The sequence below is a fragment of the Mustela nigripes genome, chromosome 11, assembly GCF_022355385.1.
Source record: "Mustela nigripes isolate SB6536 chromosome 11, MUSNIG.SB6536, whole genome shotgun sequence".
NCBI classification, from domain to species: Eukaryota; Metazoa; Chordata; class Mammalia; order Carnivora; family Mustelidae; genus Mustela; species Mustela nigripes.
Genome location: NC_081567.1, coordinates 13,000,813 through 13,023,292, shown reverse-complemented (window position 1 = coordinate 13,023,292; position 22,480 = coordinate 13,000,813). Strand labels below are relative to the sequence as shown.

The window sequence follows — 22,480 nt, the reverse complement described above, 5'->3', positions numbered from 1 at the left end:
CACATGGCCTCCTTTCTAAGAACCCCCAACCCTGGTGCCCCCCAGGTTTCCGCGCTGGTTCTCCCGCGGCGCCCCTTCCCTGGGCCTCCCCGCTCGGCCTCCCTCCGCACAGGGCGACTGTGCCTGCAACGCTCCCAGAAGCCAGGCCACCGCGAGAACAGACGGGCTCACCTGAGGCTGTTGAGGCTCAAGCTGCTGCTGTTGTAGGCCGACAGGGGCTGGGCGAGGCTCTGGCACGGGGGCTGCGCCTGCACGGCCGGGAGGCTCTGGTGCAGCAGCTGGGCCGGGGACTGCGGCCGCGGCGGCCTCTGCACTGCAGGCTGAGGGGCGGGCTGAGGCTGGGCCTCTGGGGGCGCCTGGGGCGGCTGTGTGCTTGGACGTGGGGGCTGCGGGGGCGCCTCCGTGCGCTGCACCAGGTCGGGGTCTGGAGAAGGAGCTCGAGGCTGGGGCTCCGCCTGGGCCTGGGGCAGTGGCTGGGGGACCTGAGGGCAGGGGTCTTTCAGCACCACGGGCTCAAAGATCGGCTCTTTGCAGCAGTCCTGGCTCTTCTCCTGGCTTCTCTCTAGACCCGATATCTTGGGGACAACCGGCCCCGCGTCCTGGCTGTCATGGTCTGGGAGGGCGCCAACCCCTACGTCCGGATCTGCATGGGGACGAGCAGAGACAGAATCACAGGCAGTGACCGTGAGTGTGACATAAACACGCAGCAGAAAGCCGAGTCCAAGCCCAGGCCCCACAGTCCCACCGACATGGCCCACGGCCTGGTGCCAGGTCCCGGCTTCCTGTCCTGCGTGCAGACGTGCGGGACAGGAGCACACGGCGACCAGGGCCCGTGGGAGATAAGACATCCCGGAGTCTCAAAATGCGCGTTGGCTTTAATCCTGACAAAGCCTTTTATGCAGCAAAATTAAGAAACAAGAGCCGACGAGTTGATTTTTTCCCCTTTTAAAATCCATACAGCTCTTGAATATACAAAAGAGCGGTGTTTCCAAACAGCGAGCGAAGCAAATGTTATTTAACCACACACAGATGTTTCTTCTTGCCGTGCCTCCTCCCCTTTCCATTCTGACTGATGAGACACACTTGACATTTACAGAAACAGTTTTGTGTTTGGCAAGTGCTAAACTCTGGTCAAACGTCGGGCCTCCGCGCGCTCCCCGACGGATCCCAGCAACGTCGGAGCTCCTGGTGCAAACACGAATTCCAGCCAAACGACAGCCCCTGACGCATGCCAGGCATTGTGAAGGGTCCCCCCACCCCTCTGGACCGCTGGCTGCGATGCTGAACGCTGAGGCTAAGCCTGGAGGTGTCATTTAAGTGAAATTTCACAACCGAGGAAGAAATGTGGCAAGTACACACTCCTGCTAGGAATTTAAAAGACAGGCTTCTCGGGGCACCTGGGTCGCACTGTCAGTGAAGCTTGGAACTGGCTCGGATCTCAGGGTTGTGGGTTGGAGCCCCGTGTCGGGCTCGGCTCAGCACGGAGGCTCCTTGCAAATCTCTCTCCCTCACCCTCGGTCCCTCCCCATCCTGCGCGTGTGTGCGCAGTCTCTAAGAGAAATAAGTAATATCTTAAAAAATAGTAAAATGCTATGTGATAGTAAGAAGTACTATACTAATAGTAAGTGCTAACAGTACGAAACGCGACGCCTTTCTCCGAAGCTCCTGGCCACATCAGAGCGGTTTCTGATTAGCCCCTAAGTCCGAGTCCCCCAGATCGTCTGAGAGAAGAATGAAACACAGAAATGGCATCAAATGGGAAGAAACCCACCTACTGACCGGTCGGTGCTTCTGCAAACAGCCGCGGGCCGGGGGTGACCTTTCTCACGTGTCGGTGCTACAAAAAGCCATCCTTTCGCCAACATACAGCTCAGAGATAGGAAGAGAACAGACCACAACACCGCACAGCATTCTCGGACGTGAGGATGGGGCCGGGCGTCCGTTAGGAAACTCCTTCGGGCACGGTCCTTCCCTCCCAGACTCCCTGTCCCCAGTGTGAGCAGCGCGCCCTTCTCCCCGGGCCCGCCCATGTCCGCGGACGCCCTCTGGGGCGCACGCGCTTCCCCTTTGCTTCCCTGGAACCTGCGTCCGAGCAACCCATTATTTTCACTGTTGTTCTGGTAAAAGAGATCAGACGCGTGACGTGCCCCAGAGCAGAAACACACGGGTTTACAAACAAAGCACATTTTTGGCTAAAGTGACCTTGGCTGAGAGCAGCCGGGCACAAATGCACCGCCAGCATGCGAAGACGGTCCCTTCTCACGTGTCTGCTCCAAGGAGAAAACCTCCCAGAAGGCCCTGGTGGAAAGGAAGGCTCGACCCCCGGCATCCCGCTGGCGCATGTCCCCATCCCGGGCCGCCCGTCAGAGCCTTTCCGGGAAGACTGCTGCTTGTGGTAAGCGGGGAGCTCGTGAATCCCAAAACCCTGGTTTCTAACTCGAGGGCTGAGAACAGCAAGATTCCTGATGTGGACAGACCCCATGCAGCCAAAGTCCTAAATCACGGAAGATCACGAAGACGACCCTTTATCCGCAGGGGGTCTGGCGAGCCCCACCCCCCCCCACGGTTTTTGCCATCACTCCCACCAGTCACCGTGGCAAGCACGTACACGAGCTCTGAGACAGGGTTCCCACAACGCTAGAGGGCCAGTTAGGTCTGGGGCAGAAGCGCTAGCACCCACACATGCCAGCAGCACAAAACGCACGAGGTTCCCTGCGCGTGCGCAGGACGCCGCGCTCGGACACTCGGACGGCGGAGGATGAGTGCGTGTGCCGCAGTGGCAGGACCCGTCGCTGCCCTTCGGAAGCGCTTTGTTCTCTCCAGACTGGAGTAATGAAGAATAAATACGTAAATATTTCCCCCCTTGCTACATTCAGATGCATGGTCTCCCTCCGGGAACCAACGTCCACCCAAAGTCTCTCTCAGACATAAAAGAAAGTTTCCTCTGCCAAGGGACACCACCCAGAGGCCATCAACTTAAGATTTTCTCATGCTGGGAAGGAAGCACATTAGGCACACACAGGTAAGTGCTTCGCTTATGTAGCTCGACTAAATTTATCTCCTTCTTCTTTAGTTAATGAGCTTCTAGAATGTGCACGAGTCAGCCAGGTGAGTTTGCTGGGGGCACGGTGCAGGCCTGGGCTCGCTTCCCCAGGCTCTGTAGAGGCAAACAGGGCTGGCTCTCGGGTCTCCTCGGTTGTTCCCGGGTCACCTGGTTCAGCACCAACCTAGACACAGCCAGGACGAGGGGAGCAGCGCCCGGACTGGGGATCGCCATCCTGGACAACCCGTGTGCAACCCCTCCAGCGAGCCCTGTCAATGTCTACGGGGTCGTCTGGGATGAGTGACTCAGAGGACCCAGAAGTAGGACTTTGGCACAAGACCTAAATCTGGGAAACCATCCCGGCACTTCTCAAATTTAAAATGTGTAACAAAGGGGTGCCTGGGTGGCTCCGATGGTTAAGCCTCTGCTTTTGGCTCAGGTCATGATTCCAGAGTTCTGGGATCGAATCCTGCATCGGGCTCCCTGCTCAGCCGGGAGCCTGCTTCTCCCTCTCCCTCTGCTGCCACTGCTTGTGCTCTCTAATAAGTAAATAAAATCTTAAAAAAAAAAAATGTGTACAAAGGACCTGGATGGACACCTGATTAAAATGCCCAGCAGGACTCGGGAATTGGGGCGGGGCAGGGCGGGGGGGGGGGGGGGAACGCTTCAGAGTCTCCCTTTCTGACTGTTCCCAGGGGATACTACTGAGGCTTGGACTTTTCAGTGAGTAGCAGGGAACTTCTCCAATCGTCTGTGACCAGAGGGGGAAGAGCCCAGAGAAGTTAAGCCACTTGCTTGCTGGCGGTTCCCTGGCTACTTACTACATCAGGTGACTCGTGTTCTAGTCCTACTCTTGCCACCAATCGCCGTTTTTTCTCTGTTTTACACTTTGGTGCCCGCTCCAACGCAAACATCCTAAAGCAAAGCAGGAATCCATTAAAGTATCCGGCGCAATGAGATGGTGCTAAGTGTCGGTTAGGGAAGCTGGGAAGAGCGCGCCTCAGCCGCCCCTGCCGGCGATCACCGACCCACCAGCCCCTCGTTGCTGTGACAACCACGCGCGAGGCCAAGGCCGCGGCAGCAACGTCGGGGCCGAGACAGCTTTACGACTCCCCGTTTACACGAGTCTCTCGAGGCACAGCTTAGGCGTCAGGCGTTTTTGTGGCTAATCGGTAATGCATTTCCTCTTCCTTTCAATTATTCAATAAATGTATCTTCCCAGTTAAGCTTTTCCATCTTGACAGTCAATTTGTCTTACTGTGCTTCTCCAAAATTGGCAAGAACACACTTTAAAAAAAAACCATTTTGTATTGCTCTGTGTGCTCCGAGTTTGCCAAAGGAGGAAATCTGCTGAGGTTGGAAGACGTAAGAATGTGCACACTGACGAGTCTTATTTACAAGTTTTACTCATTACATTTCAGGGTTTTAAAAGCTCTCTTCTGTGATTATAAAAATAACACATCATGCTTCTAATAAAATACATGCAAACTGAAATTACCCTGCGTAGTGTGCGTGGTAAGGGGTGAGTTTGCTACATGTAAATTCTATCTCAATAACCTTGACTCAAACAATACACTGTTTAAAAAGGTAAGGGCAGATTATGGAAAATTTGTTTACCGCTGATCCAAATGTGATACAAGTTCCCTGGGGGGGATGGGGCTGCTCTACTTGACTAGAAACACCTACAACTTCTGAGGAGGGCAGTTTGGCCACATTCAGCCAAGAAACTGAGGCAGCTCAGGAAGGATTTAGTCTCTAGACACAATAAAACAGCATCGTGCTTTGAACTGCAAGTTTGGAAAGAACTAAAATGTGATCATTTGGGAACTGGTTGCATGGAAATCTGATACATGCCGGGGCGCCTGGGTGGCTCCGTCCTTAAGTGTCTGCCTTAGGCTCAGGTCATGATCCCGGGGTCCTGGGATCGAGCTCTGCATTGGGTCCCTTGCTCAGCGGGAAGCCTGCTTCTCCCTCTCCCACTCCCCCTGCTTGTGTTGCCTCGCTTGCTGTCTCTCTCTCTCTCTCTGTCAAACAATAAATAAAATCTAAAAAAAAAAAAAAAACCAAACCTGATACATGCAGACAATGGAAGATGTTACAGCCTGAAAAGGAATGAGGAGCTCTGCATACAAGCTATGCATACTGCTAGCCTCTGTGAAGAACGGACGAGAAGTACTATCCATCCGTTTTCACTTTATGCATAAAGTAGCTCTAGACGAGTGTCTAGGACACCTGAGCAGTGGTCCTGCTTGGGGGCTCAGGCAGGAGAAAGAGACAGGGAGCTGGAGGAGGGGAGATATTGGACTGTACACATACAGACATAGTTAAATTTTTCAACCATGCGATCATGTTACCTATTAAAATTCTTTTTTTTTTTTTAAAGATTTTTATTTCTTTATCTGACATAGACAGAGATCACAAGTCGGCAGAGAGGCAGGCAGAGAGAGAGGAGGAAGCAGGCTCCCCGCTGAGCAGAGAGCCCGACGTGGGGCTCGATCCCAGGACCCTGAGATCATGACCTGAGCCGAAGGCAGAGGCCTAACCTACTGAGCCACCCAGGTGCCCCACCTATTAAAATTCTTAAAAGAAAACTGGACCTACACTTAAGGACAGTTTGAGCAAGAAAAAGAAAAAAACACAGCAAGCAAAACTGAGAATTTGAGTAGTGGTAGGGGCATAGACATGGAGACTGTACGTTACTATCAAGTAAGACATTAGGATGCACACGTTTATAATAATAAATTTGAAAAGAAAGCAGGTTTTATGAAAAGATACCAATCACTAAAACTGACTCAAAAACACTAAACCTGAGCACAGACGTAAACTGGAAGGAACTGAAAGATAGACACCTTCCCCTCAACCCAGAAATATGTCCCAGTCTATTCAGTGTTAGAGACCATGTGGACGGAACCTGCCAGAAACAACCCATCTCGTCACTTACATTACAAAACCAACCGCAACACGACAAAAGAGGCAAAACGACTATTTACAAAAAATGTAATTACCTACCTAGAAAACCCAATATGCTGCAAAATATATGTGAATAAGAGAACTCAGCAAAATACCCAAGTTAAAAACAAACAAACAAACCACAAACATCAGTAGCGTTTCTACACAGCAGCAACAGTGAATAGAAAGTTCAATTTAAAAAAAGGATCCCTTTTATAGTAACAAAAGTCACACAATACTTGGAAACAAATCTAACAGCAAAATGACCGGGCCCATAAGGTCTCAGAAACGTACCTTCCACTATGCTCTGAGAAGTCTATGTTCAAGGGTATTTAACGATGAGAGAGATGGAAGTCAAAGCCACTTGAGAAGTGGTTCTCTTTAGAAGCTACCGCCCCTAGGGGTAGATTTCACACTGTCGGGGCGTGTGTTCAGTTGTCCCAGTGGCTGGAGGGCCCTTAGATGTACTTGAATATGAAGGACAGTGTCACACAACATCTCAGTTAATGTCCTAAGATCCCACTGGACATTTGTGCACCTGGAAGCCCAACATCTAGAACCCGACTCTGTTTTCACATCCAAACACAAGGTAATTTTCTGTATCGTTTTAAGACTCGCTGGATTTTCCAGGAACACAACTGTCATATGCTGCCATGTCTGCTACGTCTCGGTGTTATGAACCACCAAGGGCTGGTTGCTCCCCATTTAGGACAATCATGACACCAACGGGATCCCTGCTCCAGGCGTTTTAATTACCGCGTCGCACGTACCGGTATGAATCCGCTTTCGTACCTACCATATTTACGTATCATTCCACGGAGAGATTCACGCATCTGACCAGGCCGTTGTCTTCTGATGCAAATAAATACTTATGTACTTAAAAAACACATTATGTCATTACAAATTACTTGCTGCTTGTTTCTCCTTTACTTTTCATTAGGGCTTTATAGGCATTTTAAAATTCCATGTAGAGATAGGCATCTAACCATATATAGTAAAGAACAAAGTGTGTTATAAAACATTTTTTATATTACACAAAAAGGGCATTGGGCGCGCTCGGGTTGATTTGAGATGAGCTGTGTTGTGTCCCTACGATGAACTACGATGTTTCTGGAAACCCAGAATCCTATGGCAAAGATTCAGTAAGTACTCCAAGGGGCTGTGGTGGAAATTAAGTTCTTTCTACCAGGTAGAGCACAAAATAAATGATCAGTGTTCCCAAAACTACTGCAGAAAATAAGTTCATGACAAAATTACTACCAAGTAACTTAAAGTACACTTTGACCAGTTAGCGTTCAAGACTGAAAATGATCCCCGTAAACGTGCGGATGCACACACAGAGAGAAGAGGAAGAAGACGGACATCAGAATGTTCACCCAATCCCACCATCCAGAGATAAGCACAGACTTGCGTTTTTCAATTTGAGCTTTTTACCTTTCCAAGTTTTCTCTAGGAACTATGTACTATTATTACCGTAAACGAAAAACGATTTTGCGGCTGAGCCCTGGAAAGGGCAGGCGTGAGGTGGGCAGGCAGGTGCTCACACAGGTACATTTTTTTGATCAATACAAGACTCTGAATTTCCCTTCCCCTTCCTTATAACCTGCTTAGGAACATTTTCTTCTGACTTACTTTCAGAATGCAGTATCTAATACGTGTGTAAAATACGTGTCAAAGTTTGTCACTGGTGAGGCTTCTGGTCAACAGTCGGTGGGCTATTAGTCTGGGGGAGTCTTAAGTTAGGCGGGGATTCCTGGCTGCACGAGAGGGGGTGTCAGGGTTCCTAACCTCCAGGTACAAAGGCCAACTGTGTATTTTAAAAGAAATTCCTTCATGGACGGAATAACCTCCAACACGACAGAAGTCAACTCAGGAAGGGACTGGTCTCGTTGAATTGCGATACCTACTAGACAATTTTTTAGAAAGTTCTTTACCCAGGGGACAGATCAATATTTGCCCTTCAGAAATGAGGCTAGGATAGGGCCTTCTGTCTACTCTACAACATGTCCAACTGGCTCTGCCTGGGTGTCTGACAAAGAGGAGCTGGCGAACGCGGACGTCGAAGGAGGAGACAGAACTGGAAGAAGCCTCGCACGGCGCATTTCTGTGCTTCCGCGTCTTTACACGAGGTTGGAAAGCCTGATGGCGTCTTACTCACGACAAGGTCATTACGGCAGCAAACACAATCAAGGCTTCAAGACACCAAGAAGGCCATGTGGGGTCCGGCCAGCAGGTAGCGAACGCATCTTTCTGAAATGCCTGACCCAGAGCATCCAGTAAAGGGTATGCTCTGTCTTTACCTTATTCTGTCTTCTAGTTCACGTCTCTACTTCTCCGTCCAAACGAGAGAGCCACGAAGACCTCACCACACAGGAGGAATGAAGACTAAGAAGCCAAATAAGGGGTGGATGGTGGTGGCGCAAGAAACCCAGGCTTTAAATTAAGGCAAAGTGGGACTATTAATCAATGACGAGATGCTCTATATTAAAAAGCCCAGAAACATAGCAAAGTGTCACAGTTCTGTGAACCAACATAATGATTTCCAGCTACTGGCCATATCCATTCTTTAAACACCTTCTTGTCTCTTCCTGTGCCTCCAACAAAACCTCCTTTTTGGCAAAGACCACGTATTTTGTACATACTTATTAAAGCAAAAATTGCGCTCCTGAATTTATCCACGCTGACCTCCCCCAAGTTTTAGGTTCTGTCGCTAGAGCTCCACTGGCGTTTTGCAGAAAAAGTTACCGTTTCCAACCCGCGCCTCTCTCCTCACATTCCTCGTCCCCCTCTTTCCTTCCAGTCTGAAACAGAGACCGGCCTGTTCCACGAGCAGATTCAATCACCCGAACGGACGGAAGGCTGACATTCAGCCTCGCGGCTCTTCTTCTCGGTCACTGAAACTGTACAAATAAATTGAGGAAAACCCACTGTTTGTTCAAGGCAAATTAATTTTCAAACCCTGCAAGACTGGGAGATCCGGGGAATGGTGGCTGCTTGGTAGGGCTCAGAGAGATTCCATTCTGTGCTTGTCATTTTGTGTAAACATTAATTACCATCTGGGAGGCTAAGCTCTGGGCTGAAGTCTGTCCTGCAAACCCCCGAGGGCTCCAGGGTTCCTAGTAAAAGCAAGATCCCAAACAGGAAAAATATAGTCGCTGCATCTGGCGAACGGCCAGCTGGCCCACTGGGCAAGGTGTGCGGGACCAGCAGGTGAGGTGCTGCCGCCGCAGAAGCCAGTCTGGCTATCGCCTCGTTTCCAAGACGAACCTGCGACGGGCACTGGAGGAAAATCAACAGATTGCAGGGGGGTGTCCTTAAAGCTCTTTCAGGGTTATCCCGCCTTAAGCCCCGCCCCACTAAATCATCCACCCTCCCGTGTGTGCCTGAGTCTCTGATGCCTTAAGGCCGAAGATCTGCCTTCAAGGGGAGGATGGGCCTTGGAGATGCGAACTGCAGCCCCCCAACCCCACGGCCTCTTCCTGGGGAACGCGGGCCATGATGGTCGACCTGGGCTTGCGCTGTGTTTCTCCTGGAGCTTCTAGCGAATCTGAGCGACGGAGGGCGGTGCCAGTGAAGGACCAGAATGAGAAGCAGAAAAGTGGCCTGCGATCTATTGGGGGGCCGGGGGGGGTGGGCGCAACGGGGGAGGGTCTTCCTGGTGCTCCTACCATCCCTGGGGATTTGATCTCCTGATGCCTTGTCTCTCATGTCGGGAGACGCAGTTCAGTTGCTTTGGGCACAAGACCCTCCCCCATTGAGCCCCCCGTAGATCGCTGGGCCCATGGCAGACGCTTAACCCACTGAGCGCCCCCAAGCGCCCTACAACCATCTTTAAAACCAGTGTCCCTTGACACTGAACAAGATACTGCTAGGTCTCTAGGGTGCGACAAGGGATCCTAACAAGGGAAGGTTCTAGAAGGATTTTCAACCACATGTCTGGATTCATGCAACATGGCCTTCCTGCTCTGAGGATATGGCAAGTTTAGGACCAAGGCCATCACCCCAAGGAAAGCCACAGCACACACTTCTTAGACTTGAAGACAACAAGAAGCCCATTTGCTTATTTTGGAAATTCTCCAAGAGGTGGGACCAAGGCACTGAAAATAAATGATGACTTCAGGTGTTTGGTTTAAAAATAAAACCAATAAACCCAAAAACAAACCAAAAAAACCTTCCTGGTACCCACCCATCCTCCCTTTCACACTGAGAACAACTGAGGGGGGATATGAATGAGAAGAAAAGAAAGCCACCTTCCTCCAGGCAGCCCTCCCTCTAGTATCGTCATTGCCAAGTGTAAGTAAGGGCTCAAAAGCTTGTGGACACTCAGAGATCCGTTTACAGATGGGGACACCTTCCTCCCGACACTGTGGCCCGCTGGTCACTTCTAACCGTTTCACCTGATGGTTTTGTGTCCAGAGCCAGAAGGGGCCAATAATCACAACACCAATCTGATCCTGGTCACCTTCCGATGCCGAAATCCTTTGGTGTCCTAGGTCCTTCTCGTTCGTCTTATCGGGACAAGCAACCTTTCCTGGATCTGTATGTTTGTGGTGTCGGGATGCCTACGGGATTACGGGGCTATGCAATGAGGCTCTAGCCGGTAACATTCACACTCTAAGAGCTTGTCATGCCCATGAAGCGGGCAAATGATGTGCTCCGGTGAAACCTTCGACACTCTGAAATTTACTCAAGATTATTTTCTCAAGGGCAAAGGTAAAAGCCACCAGCACCAAAGGTGTACGGAAGTATTACCAATCAGTCACTCTACCTTCCCACTTTGCACACTGTGACCTTTTTGGCACAGAGCAGAGTCACTGGGACGCACATAGCGAGGAGGCTGCCTGGGGCCCGGCAGAACGTCCATCTTTTGAGTCTATCCTCGGCTTTTCCTCGGCTCCCAGGCCCCACATACGGACAGATACTCCCCACCTCCAGGTTTCTTCTCAACCCTCTGCAGGGCGGAGTTAGGACGCACCGGCTGGTCTTCTGCGAGTCTGAGTGCCCGTCCACACCGGCTCACTCTCTCACTGCTTCAGGGTGTGCGAGGACACGCACACTTTCTCCCTCTAAACGCGAGGGTCACCTGCGTCAGGCAGCACCTCGTATCTGCTCCTCCCTCAAAACTCCTTTCTTGTCAGGGTCCAGGTGCCAAAGAGAAGGTCGTAGGTTCGCCTAGTCTGCAGGGGTGAAGCAAATCTTGCTGAGTTCTCCCAGCGGCGACCAAGTCTTTCTGCTTTGGACAGAAGGGAGGAAGGAATCACAGACCCGAGGGCACAGGGACTGGTCTCGCCCTGGCCCAGGCTGTGTCAAGAGAGCTGTGGGCTGGGGGGGGCTCATCCCCTCAAGCAACGTCAGCGCCCTCGGGCACGTTTCCAGCAAGTTCACACACAACAGCAGTCGCCAGGTGAGTCCGGGAGGACAAGGCTATCCCTTCACGGCCTCAGCAACTATCCGAAAACCAACGTGTTTGCAGCCCAAAGCGGGACAGCTCCCAGAGCCACTCCGGTCCTGTTCTCAACCGGTCACTGTGGGAAGGCGGTTTTCCTTGGGAACCAGTTACCGTGCTTTGGCAGTGGCTGTCCCGTCAGCTTTCAGACACGCCTGCCCGTACTCCCGAGGGCAGATGACGAAGCTCCCCGAGTCTGTCCGCACAGCCTGTTCGGCCCATGGCCCTGGTGCTGCTAAGTGCCTGCAATCTGTCCGAGCAGCGTACGGGTGAGCGCCACAGAGGCCTCCGGAGTCGGTCTCTGAAACTCGCCTTTCCCCTCGGTATCGGAGAGACTTTGCTTCTCCAGTGAAAGGAGAGACATCAGGGAACAGGGAATCCGACGATTTCTCCTGGTGTGTTTGGACCTTTCTGGTCCCAAACCATGGGCCGCCCCCTACTGCGATTCCAACGCACCCTACAGCCTTGCTATTCCGCGTGCGGCCAACAGACCAGCAACGCTGGCATCGCCCGGGATCTCGACACGGAGTTCAATTCATACCCCCATCCAGGTGCAAGCGCTAGTTTGCCATGCACTGGTCTATAGGCTACCAGGAGTGCTGGGAGGCCTCGGCAAGCCCGCGACTGGGGGACGCCGCCCGCAACCTCGCCGGTCCTTCTGCGTCGCCACCTCCCCCCGCCGCTGTTGGAAGTCTCTCCCAGCCTCTAAACTGCTGCGGGGGCGGGGTGGGCGGTGGGTCAGAAGCCGCCTCCAGGACTGGGCCTAGTCATGAGGGCTAGCGACAATGAGCCTGTATTCCTGGTGAGTATTTCCCAGGCTGGCTCCATGCACATTCCCCAGGTCGCTCAGCATGTGGAACAGGGAGTTAGAGTCTTGCCTGGCAGCACGGCCAGGAGCCGTCTTCATGGACCTCAAGACTGTCACACGGAAGAGGAAGCAGACCTACTGGGAATGACGCCATGCGCAGAACGAAGACCAAAGGATGTGTACCGGAGAGCAGACCTTCACCGGACACAGCCTGGGCTGCCGCGTAGGGGACCAAGCTAAAGTTGTGTTTTTATCTTCACCGGCAGTGTCGACAGGACCTTTGTGTCATGAATGATCAGCACCCAAATTCTGAGGAGGGAGTTGGTCATGCAGTGGGGCTACAGGACTTCCCCAAGTCCGTGAGTTCCCTATTAAGATGCTGGGGGCACACTCCTCCGAAGAACATCGCCGTTTCTCTATTTTCCTTTCCCACTCCAGAGCTCAGTCTTCTCTAGTATTTCACCCAGAGGTTAATGAACACCGACCTCTCGGTTTGCACAAACTGACAAATGCCACATCTTCAGTTACAAACCAAGAATCCCAACACCAAGTGACTAGAGTTTTCTAAAAATAGAGTGTGTGTGTTGGGGGTGGGGGTGGGGGTACTGTGTTTTGTCCTGTATTTGAAATACGTTATCTATTTTGAAGAGCAAGTCGACCGATCCTTAAATTGATTTTCCATCAACCACCCATGGAGTAAATACTTGGTAGGAAACTGGAATCTGTTGCTATTAGTTCATCGCCTGTCATTACTTCATTAGCCTCGACGTATCACAGAGAAAGGAAACATGTTCAAATGTACAGTCTGAAGACCCACACCTAGAAGACAGTGCAGGAAGGCCAGGAGGACGACAGGGACCTCCACTGACTAGGAAGCAGCGGTGTTTGGTGCTCCATGGTGTCCGGGGAGCACCTGGGATTCGCGGACTGCGCGAGTCGCCGCTCAACTCTGAAAGCTAAAACCACTCTCCAGAAAGAAACCGTGGGGAACTGTAACTGTCCCTGGGGTACCGGTGGGACTGCAGTGAGTCACCGGAAACCACAGCGTTGCCGCCCGCTTACTTACAATCCTGGAAGGCCAAAGGCCAAAGTGGAGGCTTGGGACATGCACTGTCACAATGACTTGAACTCTCCTGCAAATACCCGAACTTTGTCTTCAGAGAGGTCTTCAAACCCAAAGGCAGGAGTGAATACAGAGTTCGTTTTGTGTCTCCTCCAGATGCCTGAAGACCGTGTGCACCTGGCTGTCCCAGCACCATCCCCCGTTCAACAAGTCAACCCACCCATCCCCCTCCCGCTCCGGCTCCCCCACAGCCATCATCGAGGCTCAGAATTACAGCAGCGATGTATTCACGTAACCCCTCACGTTACTCAGCAGCTCAGGTGTGAATTACTGCTAATGACGCCATTTAACACAAATAAAACAATGGTTCCAGAATCGGCTGTTCCTGGGCAGCCAGAACAGCCTCTAAATCAGATCACGCAGTCATGGCAATCCCCTGCCGGAAACTCTGCAGCGGCTTCTCCCCATACATGGACTCACCCCCACCTCCTCCCCACGGCCCCGTGCTGTGCTCCCGCTCTGCTCTGGGCACCAGCCAGGAGTTCCGCACCCCTGCTCTCTTGCCCCTCACACACAGACGGGTGCTTCCGCCTTCGGCCCTCCAGAGCCCTCAGCGACCTTGCTCTAAGTCTCCTCCAGTCCCCACGGCCCCTGGCAACCATCCTAACCCTCTGATGAACTTCCATTCTAGAGACTTGATGCCTGAGGGCCGTAGTGGGCATTTAGTAGACATTGGATTGGGATTTTAGCACGCATGACTTGTTCTTTGGAGGAGGTGACCTCTTCAGATCCTGGTCTTTATTTCAATCCCAAGCACAGTGCCTTCCATCTGGTCATTCCTTGGTAAATACTCGGTTTCTGTAGTCACATAATAGTCAATTTACAAAATCTAAGTAAGTTTCTTTATATCTGCATTTCAGAAGGAAAAAGATTGCTATAATGAGAGAAATACTCAATAAACAATTACACATTAAGCCAGAAAAATCATGCCTCTTTGGAGTCATTTCCATAATTGAACATTAGGCTGCAATAAAATAATAGTATATAACACAAGCAAATGTAAAATAATTGGAAGCTATTAGGAAGTTTAAGCATCCATTTTTGATATATAATAAAACTAATGTTCTATTTTGAATCATAAAAGATTCTAATAGTTTTGGGGTTTTTTTGTACCAAAAAAAGGCAATCAGAAGCCCATCACGTTAAAGCAGAGAAAACGTACTGATCAAAGGCAGGTAAAGCTTTCGGAATCTGCTCACACTGGATCTGTGTCGTCTACAGACTAAGAGAAGACATGACGCTGTTTGATGTGTATTGGAAACATGAGAAAAGGTACATAAGCTGTGAACCTGGGGTCCTGTCATGGGGAGGGGCCCGTCCGGCCCTGTGCACTATTTACATTTTCAACAGAAGGCGAAGTTGAAATCCACAAAGGTGACACGAAGTCAAATAAGTGCCACCAATCTAATGTACTCATTACGAGAAAACCAAAGCAAAAGGATCTTTCCAAAATCAGCTCAAGGGAACTGCTAAAAACAAACCAGAGCAACGAGCCGGAAGTGCAGGAAAGAATGACAGCCGCGTGCTAACGGAGTCCAGCGCACACGGGGTTGGAAGCGGGGGACGGGAGGGCAGCTCCGTGAGTGCAAAACACAACCGGGAAACACGTGCGCACACACGGCGTAACTCAAGCAGGGGGAGGTCACACAACGAAGGGTTACAGAGCAAGGGCTTCTCCAGGAAGGCAGGGGTTGAGAGTTCATCTTTTAAAGCTACAAAAAAGACTGCAAATGGGAGATGTCACAGTCATGTCAGCCGGGTCCCGAGGAAGCGCGTCACCGCGACGGCCCCTGCGGGACGCGCAGCAGACAGCAGGACGCGCGCCGCCCCACCAACGCGGAAGTCCCGGAAGGAAGCCTTTGCGTCCCCGGCCCAACCTGGAGGACCGCTTCCCTCCGAGATCTGGGTTCTGTCCGAGATCCGGGCTGCTCCGCGGAGTCCCGCCCGCAAGGCAGGCACCTGCGCTGAACCAAGACGCAAAGACATCCCCGACCTCGACAGCGGGGCCTCCAGGCTGGCGTTGCTGTTTGCACGGTCGCCATCCCCCTGCTTGTCTGGGACACCCAACAAGGGCTCGCGCCCCATGTCACCAGCTACTCGTGTCCCCAGAGGCCAGGCTGGCTCACGGAACTGAAGTGTGCCCATTTTTTAAAAATTTCCCCCTTGCTCAGGTGCCATGGAAGGCTTCGGATCCAACCTAAGGCAGAACTGAAGGCCATTCGGAAGTCCTGACCTTGAAGACGGGAGGGGGAAGCTAGAAAGAGCGGGATACAACGGAGGGCATCGGGCCACTGTCCCCACACCGGAAACGTGCCTGCCCACAACCTGGTCCTCTCGGCCACGAATGGCTGACAGCCATTCACCCCGGGAGTCTGTTTTCAACCGCGGACCCTGGCTATGTTTCCTTGGGCCCGGATTTGTTCAGATCTATAAGTTGCTTTAATCTCACAACCACACGTAGGACAGATGATTCTAGCTGAAATCAGGGTCTCCGAAGCGCTGGGTTTAGAATTCAGGTATCCCCGGAGGAAAGATAACACCTACCTCCCAGGTTTGAAATAAAACTTCCCTCCCCCGTGTGGGAACACTTTAAAAGTGCTCTTGCAACAGCAGGGGCTCAAAACACATTCGTTTCCTTCCTCTCCTAGAGAATCACGGGGAGGGGAGACCTCATCCTTCTCCCCACACTTTAAATCACCCCTCCCTGCTCTCATCAGGTGCCCCCCGGAACCCTGGGTTCAACGTCTCATAACACTGGAAACGACCACAGCTCCCAGGCCAACTGGCCAAGGCCGATGGGTCTTGAAGACCACGAATGTCCCGTCAGTCAGTGTTGGGGCCTGGGGGGAGCAGATGTAAACAAAACAAGATCCACCAACGGGGAAAGAAAGCGAGTCCTGCCTGGAGGCAATAAAATCGTCATCCTCCGTAAAATGCACCCCAGATTCCACAAACACAACCAGCCGTGTTTTCCCTTCAAAACCCCAGATCAGTTCGCGGCAAATGCTTAAATGTTTCTGAGCACGAAGAATCAGTTTTCTGTCTGCCCAGCAAAGACGTAATTGTGGAGCGTGTGGTCTGAAGCAGACGTACCTTCACGGGCTTGGGTGGTACCAGACTGTGGGAAGAAACACTAAGAAAACAGTGGGGCGTGTGTTTACGACTGGTGACCAGATCGTTACAACCCCATGAGTACCCGGAGAAGCTGAAATCCCAGAAGTTCCGTGTATTTTATGTGTGTGTGTATGCACGTATGTACGCAAGTAAGTTCCAGGCTTAGTGCGGGGCCCATCGTGAGCCTGAACTCAAGACCCTGAGATCAAGACCTGAGCGGACACTGGCCAGGGTGTCCCAGGTGGCCCGACTTAGACTTCTCCCTAAATGAAGAGAACTGGTATCTGCCGTAGGACACAGTGTGGAGAGGCAACATATCAGAGTTCAGAAATCAACTGGATTCGCATCCCGGGTTTGTCCCTAACTAACCAATAACTTCGAGTCAATCCCTTGCCTCTCAGAGTCTCGATTTCCTCGTCTAAGAGGAGGCTGGGCCTCCCGATTTCTGGGCTTCCTTCTCGTTCTGAGAGTCTGTGTTTACACGGGCACAGTGGCCTATTTCAGGTAAGGCCACCGACACGTCACATCTGGGTAAAGGACAGAAGGTGAAATTTCATCTTTAGACTAGAAACCGGGGTAGGTAAAACACAAGTTTGTCCTCTACGCTGTTCCTCGAGAAACCAAGTTTGGAACGGACGAACCGAAGAGGAAGCCATTCAAACCCCACCTCCCAAACTTTAGAGAAGTCTGCCACTGCCCCAAGGGACCAGACTTAGAAAATGACCCTTCTAGCGGAAGGGGACTTTGGAAAGTGGCAGGAGGAGCCGCGTCTGTCTCTAATGTTTGCTGTCATGCCTCCCGATGAAAGTCAACTAGTCTAAGAACTTCCGGACGGGGGCGGCACCACGGTGTGTGCGGCTTTACGCTCCCGGGGCCGGGAACACTCGAAGCACCGAGGTGTTCACCGAGCGAGTGAGAAACAGGACGGCGGCTCGTCCCCTGGTTCTGAAACAGGGATGTGTTCCACTGTGAACGCTGGGTCTGCCCGTGCGCGTCCCTTCTGCGAGGGGCACCGGGTGAACGCGGAGACCTGCGGCGGGCTGAACCAAGTGCAGGTAATTCGCAGACTGTGCACACTTGGCACACCTGCCGGCGACCCGGGCTCACGGTCCACACCCAGAGTCGCAACTTTCCACTCCCCTCACGGGGACTCACGAGCCGCGACCCTTCCAACATCCTCTTCCAAGGCTGCCTTCAGGCCTTTCTCAAGGTACGAGCTACGTTTACTGTTGCACTTACGTATTTCTGAAACTTTTTTTTTTTTTTAAGATTTTATTTATTTATTTGACAGACAGAGATGACAAGTAGGCAGAGAGGCAGACAGAGAGAGAGGAGGAAGCAGGCTCCCTGCTGAGCAGAGAGCCCGATGCGGGACTCGATCCCAGGACCCTGGGATCATGACCTGAGCCGAAGGCAGCAGCCCAACCCACTGAGCCACCCAGGTGCCCCTTTGAACCATTTTTAAAAAAAGATTTTATTTGAGCGAGAGCGCGAGAGCACGAGCCACATGAGCAGGGGCGAGGCGGAGGGAAGGGACAAGCCGACACCCCACGAGCAGGAGCCTGATGTGGGGCTCCCAGGACCCTGAGCCGAAGGGGGACCGACAGAGCCCCAGGCACCCCAGGAGCCCCACTTCTTTCCTGCATTTAACACATGTACAACTAAGTCACTATTTTGTCAGGCTCCTACCTTTAAAAAACAAAACCCAGAACAACCAGCTAACCGGGAGTGAAGCAATTCTTATATTCCTAACCCATTTCCCCCTCGGCCCTCCAGCCGCAATTCTGCCGTTGCGCACGGCGCATGGTGATTTTCACGAGCGTGTGCGCAGCATCACGGCAGAGCTGATGGCTCGGTTCCGGGAACTCATCACATTGAGAACCTTGTCCTGCAGGGAACGCAACAGCCGTCCGTCCCGGGAAAGTGGCTGCGGACGGCGTCCGGCATTGTCCTCTGCGACGTACTTACTGATGAGCTCACTTACAGGCGTGCAGAGGCGGAGAGGGGATACTCCTGACTCAGTCACCCCGCAGAGCCACTGGAAGCGTACCGCCTCACAGCCCAGAGTGGGAGCGAGAAGGGAGACGCAGACAAGTGCGGCTCCTGTCCTGGCGGGACTCGCATCTGAACTGAGCAAAGACACAGGCAGCCGCAAGGCAACGCGGTCAGAGCTCTAATGCATCCGAGTCCCCTGCAGTCTGCGAGGAAGGAAGGACTGACGCCCAACGACAGAAGTACGAATCCCCAAAGCTTAACAAGCCTAAGTCAATGATGGGTTCCACGACGAAAAGAAAGGGACCGTAGCACGCACTGTTAAGCGTGTACTTAAAACTGTCAGGACTTTTGAAAACTGGGTCCGCTAAGCCTCGCCTCTCCTCTCCCGTGTCTGAGAAGGGCTGGGGCTCCATGCACTCCGCAGCAAGCTCCAATCGGCCCGAAGCAATCCTAACCCACGAGGCTCTGCAAACCTTCCTTGCCGGGGCCCTGGATGGGCTGGAATGAATTCAAAGGACGGCGAACAGCATCGAAGCTGTCTTCTCGGCAGCGGATGCACACCGGGGGAAGGGAGGCGGGCAGGAGACCTGCTGTCCTACAGGGCCCGGAGCGCCGGCTGTCTCGGAGGAGGAGCTAGGCAGGTATGACACGCTCCAGGGGGAACCGCAACGTGGGAAACAGACCTGGGCCCAACAGAAATGAGACTTTTCTAAGCCAAAACGGGGATGGTGTCCTTGGGATGGTGTCCCAGGGGTGTTCAAGAACAGGCTCCGGGAACACCTGGTGAGGAGACTACAGACAGAAGACAGACAGACGAAAGGCCAAGTCCAGAGTCATCTTTCACAGAGCTCTCCGGCCAAAAGACTCTGTGATTCCACTTATTAAAAATGAGCTTTGTGGGGCGCCTGGGTGGCTCAGTGAGTTAAAGCCCCTGCCTTCGGCTTGGGTCATGATCTCAGGGTCCTGGGATCGAGTCCCGCATCGGCTCTCTGCTCAGCAGGGAGCCTGCTTCCCTTCCTCTCTCTCTGCCTGCCTCTCTGCCTACTTGTGATCTCTCTCTGTCAAATAAATAAATAAAATCTTAAAAAAAAATGAGCTTTGTGATTGTAAGGGAGGCCACTGTTCTCCATCTCTCAACCAGAGCTGAAACCGTGCTGCAGGTGCTTTCTGACAGATAAAGAATCTATAAACTAAAGAAGAACAAAAAGCCCAAGGACGAGGTCAGGAAGGGACCCGCAGGTGACCCATCAATTGTCTTACGCCCGTACGACGCTCCCACCAACCACGGACCCACCAGAACCATGAGCGACCGCCTCACACTGGTCCGATCGGCTCCGGTCAAGAACAAGAAACAACAAGCGTTGGTGAGGTCGTGGGGAGAAGGGAAGCCTCGCGCACCGCGGCTGGGGACGTACACCGGCGCGGCCACCAGGGCAGTTGTCAGGGAAGGTCTTCAAGGACAAGTCATTCTAGCTCAGGGCGGGCGGCTGGCGGGGGCGGGTCTAGATTTGCTTCTGGATCGGAGGCTTCCGGTGTGGGTGCTGCAGGCCTCCCTCGGTGAGAGGCGTCCAGGGCCGATGTGGGGGGGAGACAGATCGCCTGGGGCCCCTCTGTTTCCGGCAGCATCCGAGGACCGTGATCCTGCCAGGTCACAGGCTGCTGGGAGTTTCTCCACGGTGGGGCGGGAAAGGCTTCGGACCCTTGTCCAGAGCACATCGGAACTCCCCCGGGGGAGGGGGGCTCCCCAAGTGGGGGCGGGGAGGCGGACCTCGAGTTCTGTGCTTCTCCTCGGGTCGAGAGGACGAGCGCGCTCCCGCATCTTTGGGACCAGAGAATCCACCTGACGGCAGCTCCGCGCTCCTTCCTGGCCGACGGTGAGAGACGCAGTAAGAGAACCCCTAAGGCGCACGAGGCCACCCGCCGCTGCCCCCTGGACTGTCCCCGCGGCTCCCGGGGACGTGGCCCTGGGACCCTGCGCCGCAGACCAGCGAGCATCACCTCCTGCGTCGGGGACAGGAGGCTGCGCGCCGGTTCTCGCCTGCCTCCCAGCGACGCGGCTTTGCACACGCAGGTACGTGACACATGCCCCCAACTGAAAATGACCCAACATGTCCGTATGTGCCAACAAAACGAAACAAAAAACCCAAAAAACCACTAGTCTCTGTGAGCGCTTCTACGGAATCTCGTCATTTGTTCCCGCAGTGACACCCGTCCCTCCGAGAAGACGTGACCGCCCTGAGGGTCATGGGCTCCAGCACCAGGATAAAAACGCAGCGAAGGAACCGTCACGTGCAGTAGAGCTGGGACATCACTACGTTACCCCGTCACCCTCCTGAAACGAAGGGACGGTGTGCTAACCGGACTTCCGCTGACAACAACAGCAACAAGGCAGTGAGCAGCGTCCGGGGTTCCCTTCCCCGCCCTCGCCCCGCGGAGAGAAAGGCACGAGAACGTTCGCACATTCACGACCCGATGTCCGGGGCTTCCCTCGAGGACACTGGGACGTGGACGACCTCACTTCTGAGTTCTCGGGCAAGTCTGTGGAAGGGCCCCCAATGCTGCGAAGCCTCCTAACCGCACCCCCGGGGGTCTGCCCGTAGCTCGGCCACAGCCCTTCACCTCAGCCTACGGCTTACGGACTCCGTCTGTCCAAGTTCGTTCACAAACGTCCTCAGCAGAGGCGGTCAGTAGGGATCTTTGTTAACTGCCTCTGCCTAAATTTTAAAACCTAATTAATTTGTCTATCAAAATGCTTCTCTTTATTGCTAATTGGCTGCAGCGTAATCCTATCTGTATTATAATATTTTACTGCTAATCACAACATCAATAAAAGGGGCAATGACTTTTCCCCTCTTCAAGGTTACCTGAGAGCCTGGGGCTCTGAAACAGATGAACGAGAACCTCTTCTGGGGACCCCTCCTGGCTACTGCTTTTCTCTCGGGACGTGTCCCCTCCTCGAGAATAAAGGAGGCACAAAGCAGCAGACCAGTAGAGCGAAACGGGGTCCACTCCGGCAACTCTCCCTTCTCTGAAAGTCCGTATGAATGAGATGGAACCGGACATCAAAGGTTAGGGTGACCTGATCCCCCACCACAAACATCAGAGCAAACTGGGCCTCAAAAACGAATTCCGAGGACTCATAACCAGAAACATGACCTTCTGATTCCATTTTGATGCCAGGAACTCTGCAGAATCTCCACTGGAGGGTTTCTAGCAGATGCAACATTGGAAAAGCTCGTTTTCTAGGTGTTCCTTCTGCCTCCTGGTGCTTAAGGCACAGAACTGTCAGGCGGAGGCCGAAAGGTTGGCCGAAAACGCTGGTGCCTCAACACTCCGGTGGGCGCAGGGCCTGCCAACGTTATCCACGGTTGGTTCCTTTAACTCTTGCCATTCCGATCTGTCACTGCTTACTCCGCTCTCCACCAGACACGCATCGACCAAGGAAAAGGACGATCAGTTTTCTCCCGTGAGCAGTTGTGCTCACTGTTTCCGTCCGTTTGGACAGTAAGACTTGGCGCACGGAGGGACTGAATGCACAGTAAGACCTTTCTCTCTGCTCGTGCGGTGGAATGGCGGAGAGCGCTGGTGAGGGCCCGTGATTTACAAGGCAGCGGAGGGCTGAGGAGACACAGCCCGAGACCAGAGGGCATGTGTAGGACTCCGCTGTGCAGTCAATCTCGGCCATGTCTGGATCTTTCTAGCAGTCAGAGATGCACTCTGCACAAACAGTCTCCTTCGAGTACACGAAACGGGAAATACAAGTCTGAGAGTCTGGCTTTGGGACGCTGAGAACAGCGGGGGCATCTCTCATCTCCAGCACAGGTCACTGGTCCCTGCCCGGCGCCCTCTTCGTCGTGACGAACTCTTCGACCCATGACCCATCCGTCAGAACCAGTCCCCCGTAAGCCGTCTTGTTCGGATGGATGAACAGCGAGGCATAAAAAGCCCTGACCTGACGCTTCTAAAAATATGGATGAGCTTAAAACATACAGATCACAAACA

At 52.9% G+C, this 22,480-nt stretch overlaps 1 protein-coding gene across 4 annotated transcripts in view; it reads right to left on the bottom strand.

Moving 5' to 3' along the window:
* AUTS2 (activator of transcription and developmental regulator AUTS2) overlaps positions 1-22,480 on the bottom strand; it is a 1,069,563-nt gene that overhangs the window by 25,285 nt on the left and 1,021,798 nt on the right. For all 4 annotated transcript variants that reach the window (XM_059414736.1, XM_059414738.1, XM_059414737.1 and 1 more), the window contains one exon: positions 172-643. In XM_059414736.1, coding sequence (XP_059270719.1) covers positions 172-643 — 472 coding nt within the window. The remainder of the gene's footprint in view (positions 1-171; positions 644-22,480) is intronic.